Raw genomic sequence first — 11,815 nt, forward strand, 5'->3', positions numbered from 1 at the left:
CCTAAGGATAAACCAGTGAATCAGCTAAGCCTATATTTATGCTCCTGTACTTTTCACCTCCAAAAACATTTGTATTTATGTCAAGTTGGGGCCTCAAGTGCACAGTTGCCTTTAAGGACTTCCCAGACAAGTCTGTGGATTGCATAACTGCAGCGTGGCCATGTCAACAATTTATTCAAACCCCTTGTGGAATTCCCAAACTTCCATAATGTAGCCGGTTTCAACATACTTTCTGCTGAAAGGAGGCACCCTTGCAGATGGGACCAGGCTGGAAAACCAACTGTGCTTGCAAAACTGGATTGCTGCAAATCCCCGGGGTGCTAGCGCAGCCTGGGCCTTGCAGCAGAATGTGCCATTCAGGCGCTCGTGCTGCGTCCTGAGCCGCCCCAAGTAAAATTGGAGATGTGAGTTCATAATGATCTTCCAAACCTAATTCTTTGCTGTTACTTAATGTTCCTTGGAAGGAAGCTCAAATGGAGAGTGGCTGCAAGAGTCACCAGCTGTGTTGTCCATTGGCTTTTTTAGGGCACTTGGAGTCAATCCCTCAGTTGGAGCAGGGATCCTGGGTGGTATCTCACACTACACCAGACATCTGTGTGTTGCATGGTGCATTTTCTCTTAAGATTGAGTAAGAACAAAATACTCTTAAAAAACAGATGATGAGGACATGGCCCCCTTGCAGAGCAGAGCACCCACTAATGCCTTTGGCTCCTCTCCGATTTGCAGTGCCCAACGGGATCAACCATTCCCCACCGACGCTGAATGGAGCCCCATCTCCACCCCAGCGTTTCAGCAATGGTCCTGCCTCATCCTCATCCTCCTCACTCACCAACCAGCAGCTCCCGGCCACCTGCGGTGCCCGACAGCTCAGCAAGCTGAAGCGTTTCCTCACAACCCTGCAGCAGTTTGGCAATGACATCTCTCCAGAGATAGGAGAGAAGGTCCGGACCCTTGTTCTGGCCCTAGTGGTGAGTACGAACAGGGAGGGGGGAAGATCTGTGCCTCAAAGAGGTCTGCAGAGCCTCTCAGGTGCGAAAGCTGCGCAGTGCTGGTGTGCTGGCAGGCAGCATGTGCACAGTGCTGTGTGTTTGTGTGTGTTCCATTTTTGGGTAGACTTGCTGGCTTTTCCTCCTGTCTTCAGTGCGCTCTAGAAAATTGTTTGCTTTTCTGTTTGCATTGCCTCTCTATGAGCCCAGGTGCAGCTGCACTTAAGGAAACGTAGAAGGATTTGGACTGAGCTTTGCTGTAAGGACTACAGGTCAGGTGTTTTTGCCCCTCCTTACTGCAAGGCATAAGGCTGCGCTTATTGGTTTCGTCTTGCAAATGAAGCTTTCATACAAGTTGGAGGAGCCTGTAATTTTGTGCTGGGAAAGGCTTTTCATCCTTAACACTGGACCACTAGCAAAGCAAACCTAACTCTGGCCAAGGTCGGCAGAAGCTGGGAAGCCTCTTAACTGCAGCAGCAGGCCTGGATCTGCGATAGTCTGATGCTTTGAGTGTTTGTAGATTTGGCTGCACAAAGAAAGAGATTGATGGTTGTGCAAGCTTTTGTCCAGCCATGTGAATTTTGTGACCGTCTGGAGGTGCAATTAGAGCTTGGTAAATAACACTTTTGTGCATCTGCTGCCCTTCCTCCTCATTCCTCCCCTTGGGATTTGCATGATGCTAGTGCATGCATGTGCTTAACAGTACGTGTTCTTTTGCATCTATAGACAGCAGATAAAATTCAGCTAAAACCAAATGAATGGAGTCTTGCTGCAGAATTATGTTTAATGCTTGCATGTATACAAACTGTAAGCTGTTTGGGTTCCTCAGGTTGTCATTCTCATCCCTGATTGAGTTTATTGCGGCAGGGCCAAGCGCTGGGCACGCGGCACAGCAAGTGCTGCTCATCCCAGAGCATGAGCAGCCTGCGTAGCCGGGAGGGATAGGAGGCAGGGCAAGATCATGCCAAGGCAGAGAGCAGCAGACTGGTAGGAAACAACTTCTTGGGTGGTGGATAGTTGGGCTAAATGAGCTGAATGGGAGGAAAAAGGAGAGGAAGCTGAGGAGAGTGGGCCGGAGCACAGGCAGCTTCCTTGTGCCTGGAGAGAGGGCTCGCGCTCTGCGGGCAGCTCTGGCGGCTGGCTGGGCTCGCGGCCACCTTGCCACTTCTCTGGCCATCTGGCTGGAGTTGTGTGGAGCCAGCTGGGCCCTGCTACCTCCCCGCAGGGCCTGGCAACCCAGTCCGGTGGGACCCAGCGCCAGCCGCCTGCTCCCTGCGCCGGCTCCTTCTGCTTGGGTGGCCCCAGGACTGGGCAGGATCTGCTGCATGCACAGTCAGTCCTGCAATAGCAGGTGCCATTTCCACTGCACTTCTGCCGCTTTTGAGCCGCTTCGCCAAGTGTCTAAAACGAGAGCAAATTGACATTCCATGTCTTAATTTCTTTTCTCAGAACTCCACAGTGACAATTGAGGAATTTCACTGCAAGCTGCAAGAGGCGACGAACTTTCCCCTCCGGCCATTTGTGATCCCCTTTCTGAAGGTGACAGTGAGCAGATGGCTCTCGCTAACCCTGTGTGTGTTCATGTTTGCTGCTTGGCACCGTGCCCCTGATGGGCAAGCTCTAGTCCAAGCAGCAGGGCAAGTCTGTTAAAGTCCAAGACAGACTGCCCAGACTGTAGTGATCACCAGGGATAATGGTCTCGCAGAAAGCTAACATTATAGCGGGTCTACTCGCATGTTAGGGATGACCGAGACTGATCAACCTCCATTCTTCAGCCTAATGTAATATTTGAAGTGTTGGTGTACAGACTATGTCCCGAGAAACTTTGTTTCCATGTGCAGCAACTTCAGCCCATGACACAACATGGGTAAAGATGAGCGGTGCAGAGATCCTGAGCAGTGAACATTGAGAGGAGCCCACAGGCTCCAGGTGCTGACAGAGGAGTGGTGGGGATGAAGGTCTTCTGCAGATGGGTGGAACTGCCCCTCTGCAGCCTGCCTAGCCCAGACCCACAGCGTGCGGTGATGTGTTTTCCAGGCCAACCTCCCACTGCTCCAGAGGGAGCTGCTGCACTGTGCCCGGGCTGCCAAGCAGACTCCGTCCCAGTACCTGGCACAGCACGAGCACATCCTGCTCAACACAAACACCACGTCCCCGGCGGACTCCTCGGAGCTGCTCATTGAGGTGAATGGCAATGGGAAGAAGCACAGTCCAGACAGGTAAATGGAGCTTCGGCCACTCCGTGATCTAAAATCATGACTTTTGACAGCAGGAAAATTGAAACAAAACCTTAAACAAAGTTCCATGCTAAATAACAGGATCTTATGGCTCGTAGCAACAATTCGGATTGTTAAAGGATAGTGCTGGTTAGCTGTGTCTGTAATTCTTGCTCACAGTACTCCTGTACTGTGGTTTTGGCCTGGATCCCCTGCGAGGGCTTTCAGGCAGATCTCATCCCAGAGTGACGTGTTTATTAGCAGGTCTGAAACACCTGAATTGGAAAGCTCAGCGTTTCTTCAGAAATGACACCATCTGCTTCCCTTGGCTGAAGGGCAACACAGAGTGAGGGCTAAGGAGGATGGGGTTCATTTTAATTTGTGCTACTTTTATTCCAGGTAAAAGGCGTTGCATAATTGTGTAGCTCATGCTTCTGAATTATAAAGCCTGTGAAAAATTTTAATTGAGTTGTGCTCAGAAAGATGCATATGAACATTTGAGCATTTTGGATTTGGGGTTTTGTTTGTTCGTTTTGGGGGGACAGGGTCATTTCTTGGATTTGTTCTCAGACTAAGTGAGTTTTAGCTTTCTGCTTCTTTCCTCTCCCAGTAAGATCACCACCTCCCGCTCTCTCCTGTTTCTAAATCCACATCTTTTTATTCCTGAACGCATCCCTGAGCAGCCCTGAGTGCAGGCCTAACCAGTGCACGTTTCTGCTGGTTCAGTTGCAGAAGAGAGGAAAGCAGCTTCGAGAGGGAGTCACTCCCGACAGAGCCGCCGGCCAAGAGAGTGTGCACCATCAGCCCGGCCCCGCGGCACAGTCCTGCCCTGAGCATTCCCCTCATGAACCCTGCGGGGCAGTTCCACCCCACGCCGCCTCCCCTCCAGCACTACACCCTGGAGGACATCGCGTCTTCCCACCTGTACCGAGACCCCAGCAAGATGTTGGAGCACCGGGACGTTCGTGACCGGCATACCAGTCTCAGTAAGGAGGCTTGTAAGCACGTATTTGTAGGTGTTGTGAAATCCGATTGTTGAGGTAGTGTGTCCCTGGTTCACCCCAATGTCCTGTGCTTTTCCGCTTGCCCCTAAAGCTGGGTGATTTTAGGCAGAAAGGCAAAAGTTTCTGCGAGATGTTCAGACAGAACAATTAGCAGTGAGAGGTTAAAAATGGGAAGACTGGACAAGAGGCTGCATTGGTGTGTGCAGGCTGGAGCCCCCAAAGATGAGGAGAAAGGACCTGGTGTTTGAGTGTGGACAGCCCAGCAGGCAAAATGAAGGCTGGGAAAGTAGAGGTTAACTTTTCAGAGTAACTGAGCAAGGAGGTACGTGGGGCCTGGGAGAGCACAGCTTGACTCCCTCTCCTTGACTCCCTCTCCTTCTCCCCTGCACAGGCCAGGAGGTGCATGGGGGGTGAACCTCATCTTTCCAGTGGGGCAACCTGAAGCACAAGTTCGGAGTTGCTGTGAATTTCTAATGAGGGACCTGGTTCCCCGGGCGGATCAGATCGAGACCTGTGACCGTCTTCTGAGAACACGCACAGGCCCAGGGTGCCTGTCAAAAAACACTACCCACTCTCCAGGAGCTGTGTGGGGTGTTGGGCAGTCCCCAGTCCTGCTCTTTATGTCAGTGACATAAGCACGAAAACTCCAGCTTAGGACATGGACCTTGAGAGGCACCTCCCTGAGATGTGTTTTCAAACCTCGGCTATACTTGGTTAGAGTTACAGATCTTTTTAGTTGCTTGAGGGACATGTTCCCTCTCCAACACTAAGAGAACTTGGTCTGTCTAATCGCTGTTCTGGTTGTGGTTTGTGACAGATTTGAATGGAGGATACCAGGACGAGCTGGTGGACCACCGCTTAACTGAGAGAGAGTGGGCGGATGAGTGGAAGCATCTCGATCATGTAAGGAAAGGCTAGTGGTGTGGAAAGCTCTGTGGGGATAAAACAACCGTGTGCTCCACCTGCTCCAATTTGCATTTTTATCGTTGCTGATAACATATCCAGGCTTTCCAGACAACTTGTAGAGGAGTGGTGTGAGAAGGTGGGCAGTGGGGAGGACAGAAAGCCTCCTGCACTTGTGAAAGTGAGACCCTATGCTTGCTTATGCTCTAAAGCTGATGTTTCACACAGGTGTGTGGAGTAGAGACCCTGCAGCTGAGTACTGTGAGTTGGGACATGGCCCGTTTCCTCCAAATTAGAGGCAGAGGCCTTTTTTTTGCTCACCTTCTCGTTGCAGGAACATTCATGCCCCTGCTGTCACTTCTGTGTGAAGCCATCAGGAGAAGATGTTCCCACAGCCATGGGTTGGGGTGGGAGGGTGGTCATAGCCAACCCTTGTTGGGGCTTTTGTGATAGCTTTTGAAGACTTCTTGTTCCATTGCACAGGAACTTTTCTGCTTCTCCTACGAGTACTTTTCCACTCCTTCATGAGCTTTCTGATGGCTAGGATGGAGGGGTGGGATCCAAACATCAGTCACAGCAGCGGCATGGCAATACCTGCTTGAACACCATTTTGACCAAAACACTATGCCCAGGTGCTGCTACTGTGAAACAACCTGGTGTTTTGTCTTCCTGGGACAGTCCCCTCCCACAAGGAATTAGGGAAGTGACTGTGTGAAAAGGCAGCTTACCAAGACAGAGACCATGTCCTTCCCCACAGGCGCTGAACTGCATCATGGAGATGGTGGAGAAGACCAGGCGCTCCATGGCTGTCCTGCGGCGCTGTCAGGAGGCTGACCGCGAGGAGCTCAACTACTGGAAGAGGCGCTGCAGCGAGAACGCTGAGACGAGGAAGGCAGGGAGCGAGCTCCTCTCCAGGCAGCACAGTCCCAGCAGCTCCGACTCCATCGGCAGTGGTAAGCGTGGGAGGGGGCTGCGCTGCCTCCTGCTCATTTCAGGTGCTCTGCATTTCCACCAGTTTCAGAGGGAGAAGTCAGAGATGTCATTAGGGTTTATATGCAGGCAGGGTAATAGATGTTTTTTCATGAAAAATGAACCCTTTAAAGCAGATGTCCAATTATAACAAAGCTATACTAGGTATGAAATGAATGAATGAGTTCAAACTATGATATAAACAAAGTGCTCAAGTAGTGCATAGCTGACTTCAAAGCTTTGAATTGAATCACTGAGCTCCTGGGCAAGCACCAGGGTTTGCTGAAGTGTGAAGGCAACTTTTGGCCGCGGCAGCTTCTTCTGCAGGTGCCCAAAGAATATTGTCCTCAGGTGGCTGGGTCAGTGAGCTCAGGTTGAGGATGAGTTCTTTCAAACTTGAGAAACCATTAGGGGACGTGAAAAAGCAACAAACGTTGGTAGTTTTACCCTTTTCCCCTTCCATTCTGCCTAATGGATGTTAAATGGTGTGATCTACGAATTCTAAAAATACTGAGGAATGGAGTAAGCATAAGAGCTACTACCTATGAGTTGAATAATGAATACTGGGTTTTGTTTTGTAAGTCAATATAACTTTATTGAAACTGTTTTTACCCTCCAGTATGCAGAGATTTTTGACTCCCTTCAAAAAACAAGTTTGAATCCTAATTTTCTGCATTTGAATTTAATTCTAATTTCCATCCAAAACAGCTTGCTACAAATCAAATGCTAAAAATAATCCTGATCATTCTGTAGTGAAAAAATATTCTAGGAGTTTACTGTTAGAAAATGTTTTCTAATAGTAATGAAAATGTCCCAATTTAAAATCCCAATTTGATGTTGCTCAGCTTGTTGTTTGTAGACTGAATAAAGAAAGTAAATGTTCCTGCCTGTCAGAAAGAACCACTGGTTTTATGGTAAACGTGAGATTTAGCTGCACTAGAACAAGTTTTGATAATCCCTAGGGAGTGAGGATGAGTAATAAATTAAAAACCTGATAGACACATCTATCAGAAGCTAAAAATCGCCTGTGATCATCTAATATACTTACAGTCCCAAGATGTTAAAAAAAATAAATAAATAATAATAAAAAAAAGGTCATTTATAAGTGATTGGGATTTTGGGTGGTAGTTTCTCCTCTTGTGGAACCTAATGTTACTTTTTCAAATGGTGTTGCGATTGCTGGATGGTGTATGCCAGGAATACCACATTATGTTACAAGCTTGAAGAACCCTGAGACCTTCCTGAAATGTTTTTGCTCTCCCTTTGCCATGGCTTAGTTTTTGTTTGGCTGGTGTCATTTGACCTGTCAAGAAAAAATTATTTGGAAGTATTAAAAAGTTCTAGAGATAAAAGGACATGCCTAGGTTGCTGAAAAGGCTTTCCTGTGCGACTGTATTCTGTGTTGAGGTCTTAGTATGAATGTCTCCATCTGTCACTTGGTAGCTCTATGGATGGTCGGGAACATGTACACCCCAGTGGTAGATGTCTTGTAGTACAGTGTGTCCATCAGTACAAGTCTCTGGATTGCCTCAGGAATGGACACTGCTGCATTTAATGTAAGCTGCTGTTGGGTATAGATTGATGTGCAAAGTCACTGGACAGTGCAGATATTTGATGGCATATATTTATAAATATTGCATGTTGTTACAAAGCACCAGAAGATGGAAATGGGTTACATGCTGTAATAAATTATGCAGGACACTAATTAAATGTTGACATTTATCATATAGATGTTTGAGGAACGGCCTTTGCTTGGGGTGTTAGCTGGTTAAGCCCACGCTGTGCCACGTGTCTTTGCTGGACGCAGCAGTTCTCTGTAGGCCCGTCTGGCAGGCGGCTGTTTCTCCGAAGGCTGGCAGGTGAGAGGAGGCTTTGCCAACCTTTCCATGTATCCCTTCTTCCGGCAGATTCCTTGCGGGAGTTCAGCAGCAGGTCGGGAACAGGCTATGTCACTGAAGAGATATGGAAAAAAGCTGGTAAGTGTTTGTTAGCAACCTTGGCAAGTGACTCTACGAAGTCATCTGAGGTAAACACAGATGTTGTGGATTGCTTTTTGGAAATGGGGGAAGTCCAAATGCCGAGAGTCCTGCGATGCACACGTCTGGCTCGCTCAGCTACCGGTGCCGGACTGGGTTTTGCGAAGGGGCACACGTCCGCAGGCTGCGAGTCCATGGACACAGGGAGGGTCATGCCTGGGGAAGCAGTGTGGGCCTGTGCCCTGGCGTGTGTGAGTGCCCGGCTGTTGGGAGCACAGATATGCAGCAACGTAACCAGTCAGAGCGGCTTCCTGAGGTTGCTGTGGTCCGAAGGCTGGTTGGTGAGGCCGTTGTTTCCTTCCAGAAGAAGCCGTGAACGAGGTGAAGCGTCAAGCCATGTCCGAGGTGCAGAAGGCTGTGGCAGAGGCCGAGCAGAAGGCGTTTGAGATGATTGCCTCCGAGAGGGCACGGATGGAGCAGACCATCGCGGACGCCAAGCGCCAAGCTACCGAGGATGCTTTCTTAGTCATAAATGAGCAAGAGGAGTCCACAGAGGTAAGGAGCCAGGTCCTGGCCATGGCCAACGGGGTGGGAGAGCAGTGGGGAATGTCGAAGGAGAGATTTGGAAGATGTGCCTGCCTGCCGTGCTGAGCCTGTAGGTCCCATATCCCTTTCTCCTTCTAAAAATCTTTCCAAGCAATAACTAAAAGCATAGTAAATATCATCTTGGAGACTCTAGTTTGGCTGGCTCCCAGATAGGTGCCCCAGCTAACAGGCAGGCAGCTGCTCTCCCCAAACAGTCTTGAGGTTTTTTTGATGTCCGGGTCCCATAAAGTCTGCTGATCCCTCCTCCATGGGGAGGTGAGTGTGAAGCTGCTGCGTGGGAGGGTTGTCCCTGCAGTATGGAAAGTCTAGCAGCACCTAATGAGACTTTTGCAGGTTTGAAAAAGGACAGGTGACTTCTAGTTTGTTGTAGCAAGGAACACTTGACGAGTAGGTGTCTCCTGGAGACTTTCTTTCCACCCCTCAGTCAGTAAATATCTTCCCTGTTCTTTAACTGGAAACTCAACCCATGAACTCAACCCATGCTCTGCTGAGCAAGGCGAGTCGCACAGTTCATTCCTTCTCGTGGTTGCCATGCGCCGTCACACTCCGATGTCACTGCCAGGTGTGGGGTTTTTGTGTGTGTTCGAGGGTTTTTTTTTTTTTTTTAATTTCTCCCCACACCTGCTTTGAACTCTTATTCGCAAGCAAAAAGCTAATGGGAATGGGACGTTAGCACCATCCATGAGTGTATGGTTAGCAGGTCCATCTGCCTCCACATGCGGGATTTCAGAGATGCGGGATTTCCATAGCCCCTGCTGGCCCAGGTGCCCCGGATTCAGCACTGCAGGAGCTCTGGAAAGACCAATACAGCATCCTGTGTATGGTACAAGGGTGTGATGTGCCCAGCTCTGCTGCAGGGCTTGCTTTCACATTGCAAAAAAAGATGTAAATATGAGGTGTTTTGACGGAAAAGTATGTTTAGAGCTTACTTCCCCATTAAAGCACCAAAGGGAGAACATAGCGGTCTGTAAACATGTGATGGGAGTAGGAGGAACTGCTTCAAAAGTCATGAAAGAAATGAGATAAGCAACGATTGAGCTGTAGGGGAAAAACAGCGGAGCATCATGCTCTCTCATCTCCTACCAGTCCCCAAGCGCCGCTCCAGGTGACGGGCAGCAGCCGGGCAGCTCAGGGCAGCACTGCTGCCTTGGCAGCCAGCTCCTGCTACAGTGCTGGCGCTCCTTTCCTTGAAAGCTACACTGAGAACTCTCCTGATCCTGGTATGCTTTGCAATCTTGGAAATACCATTTAAAACCACTGGCTGAGACAGATGTGTAAACAGCTGTAAAGCAGTGACCAAGCTTTCCAAGAGTTTCTGCAGGCTTCTGCGGACTTCCCTTGTTTTCCTGTCCTGCTTCTCTTGGCGGACGGGCGGCCGTGGTGCGTGCCATCCCTGGAGCGCTCTGCTCCCGAGCAGCTCGCTTTGGCTGCTTGCTGAGAGCCAGTGATTCCCCGCTGGGAGCGAGCGGCTCCCAGTGCCGCACCAGCAGGTGGGAGCGCTTCCAGGAGCGAGTGGCACTTCCCTGCGGAAAAGCTGTGGGCTGACTGGATGCTGGAGCAGCTCCTTGCACTTGCAGAAACGGGAGTTCCACAGCGCTGAGCCGGGTGAGGGAGAAGTGCACGGGGCCCCACAGGCCCCGTGTGCTCCCATGGCTGTGCACAGGGCCCCACAGGCACCGTGCTCCCATGGCAGAGCTCCTCTGTGTGCGCACACATGGGTCCGGCTGTGGGAAAGCTCCTCTTCCCGCAGCCCCCGCAGCGCAGCTGCAGCCAGAGCTGCCGGTGTTGGCAGCCTGCCCGCGCGCTCGCCGCGGAGCCGGGCCGCGCTCGCCGGCTGTCTCGTCTCCCGCAGGACCGAGGGGCTTTGCTCGCCTGCTGCATCAGAGCCCACGCTCCAGCAGCGCTTACAGCTGCCCAAAAGGCTTTCAGATGAGCTCTTGCTTTCCCTCCTCAGCTTGCTCCAACCAGGGTGAAAAGCAACTGGTGAGGGTGCAGCACACTCTGGTCCCCATGGAGAATGCTTGGCCAGCAGCGATACCAAAATAGAGCTGTTTAAAACAGGAAACAGGGAGGCCGAGGAGCAGCATCTTTAGTCCTTGCCTGCTGTTTCCTGTATGCGCCTGGGGGCGGATCTGGTGCAGAGGATGTGACCAGTGCAGTTTGAGTGGCTGTTTTGGGCAGAGCAGCAAAGCTGGGTCAGTACCTCTGGCAAAGGCTGCAAAATAGCAGGAATTTATGGCTCGATCATTTTAATATGACTAATATGGGACCAAAGAGGGGAGGAACTCTCCTCTCCCCAGCTGCGGAGCGAACACCATCCTACAGTTGGTGAAGCACATTTTAACATGTCTCCCGTCTTTCAGAGCTGCTGGAACTGCGGTCGCAAGGCCAGTGAGACGTGCAGCGGCTGCAACATCGCCCGCTACTGTGGCTCCTTTTGTCAGCACAAAGACTGGGAGAGGCACCACCGGATCTGCGGCCAGGGCCTGCACGGGCAGAGCAAGCCGCTGGCTTTGCCCATGGGGCGGTCTGCAACCAGCAAGGCCATCGATGGGGTCCCCAGCCCGGCCCTGGAGAAGACTTCAGCAACGACTTCCCGATCCTCTACCCCAGCATCTGTGACAGCAATAGACACAAACGGACTCTAAGGAGATAAAATTTGGTTTCACATTGTTTTTCCTGTGTTTTTTTAAAGACAAAATAACTCCCTAGGAACTCTTATCACATTACATGTTTGACAAATCTACGCTGCTGAATCCAGAGCACTGACGCTCAGGCTTTTCCATCTCATTCTGTTTTTGTGGTTCATGATGACTTCATGCCAGCCTTGCCTGAGAGGCCTCTGCACGGTCCTCGTGAAAGGGGCATGCCAGAGAGCAGCACTGGGACATCAAGGATGTCGGGCTGAGCCCAGGGGACCTGGACTTCATGGCAAGTGCTCCCAGGGCATGCAGGAGAGGCCAAGCAAGCATTGCCCAGGTAGGGGACCTTATGGGTGAAACGTGTTCATGCCCCTCTCTCCTGGGCTGTCTGAGCAGCCTGCCCATCAGCTGCATTTCCATCACACACATCTGCGTTTCTGCCCTCCCAGACAGCAGTTTCTCAGCGTTGCCCATTTGCTCTGAGGAAGAACATCTCATTTTCTAATGCAGTGA

At 50.7% G+C, this 11,815-nt stretch overlaps 1 protein-coding gene across 1 annotated transcript in view; it reads left to right on the plus strand.

Moving 5' to 3' along the window:
• Positions 1 to 11,484, plus strand: part of CBFA2T2 (CBFA2/RUNX1 partner transcriptional co-repressor 2) — a 49,465-nt gene extending 37,981 nt beyond the window's left edge. Inside the window, exons 3-11 of the mRNA XM_088538743.1 lie at positions 727 to 968; positions 2,436 to 2,525; positions 3,024 to 3,205; positions 3,929 to 4,188; positions 5,024 to 5,109; positions 5,867 to 6,062; positions 7,986 to 8,054; positions 8,419 to 8,609; positions 11,024 to 11,484. Coding sequence (XP_088394869.1) covers positions 727 to 968; positions 2,436 to 2,525; positions 3,024 to 3,205; positions 3,929 to 4,188; positions 5,024 to 5,109; positions 5,867 to 6,062; positions 7,986 to 8,054; positions 8,419 to 8,609; positions 11,024 to 11,308 — 1,601 coding nt within the window. The 3' untranslated portion in view covers positions 11,309 to 11,484. The remainder of the gene's footprint in view (positions 1 to 726; positions 969 to 2,435; positions 2,526 to 3,023; positions 3,206 to 3,928; positions 4,189 to 5,023; positions 5,110 to 5,866; positions 6,063 to 7,985; positions 8,055 to 8,418; positions 8,610 to 11,023) is intronic.
• Positions 11,485 to 11,815: the final 331 nt, after the last annotated feature.

The sequence above is a fragment of the Tinamus guttatus genome, unplaced genomic scaffold, assembly GCF_059628265.1.
Source record: "Tinamus guttatus ecotype Peru unplaced genomic scaffold, ASM5962826v1 Tinamus_guttatus_pri_ptg001150l, whole genome shotgun sequence".
Taxonomy (NCBI): domain Eukaryota; kingdom Metazoa; phylum Chordata; class Aves; order Tinamiformes; family Tinamidae; genus Tinamus; species Tinamus guttatus.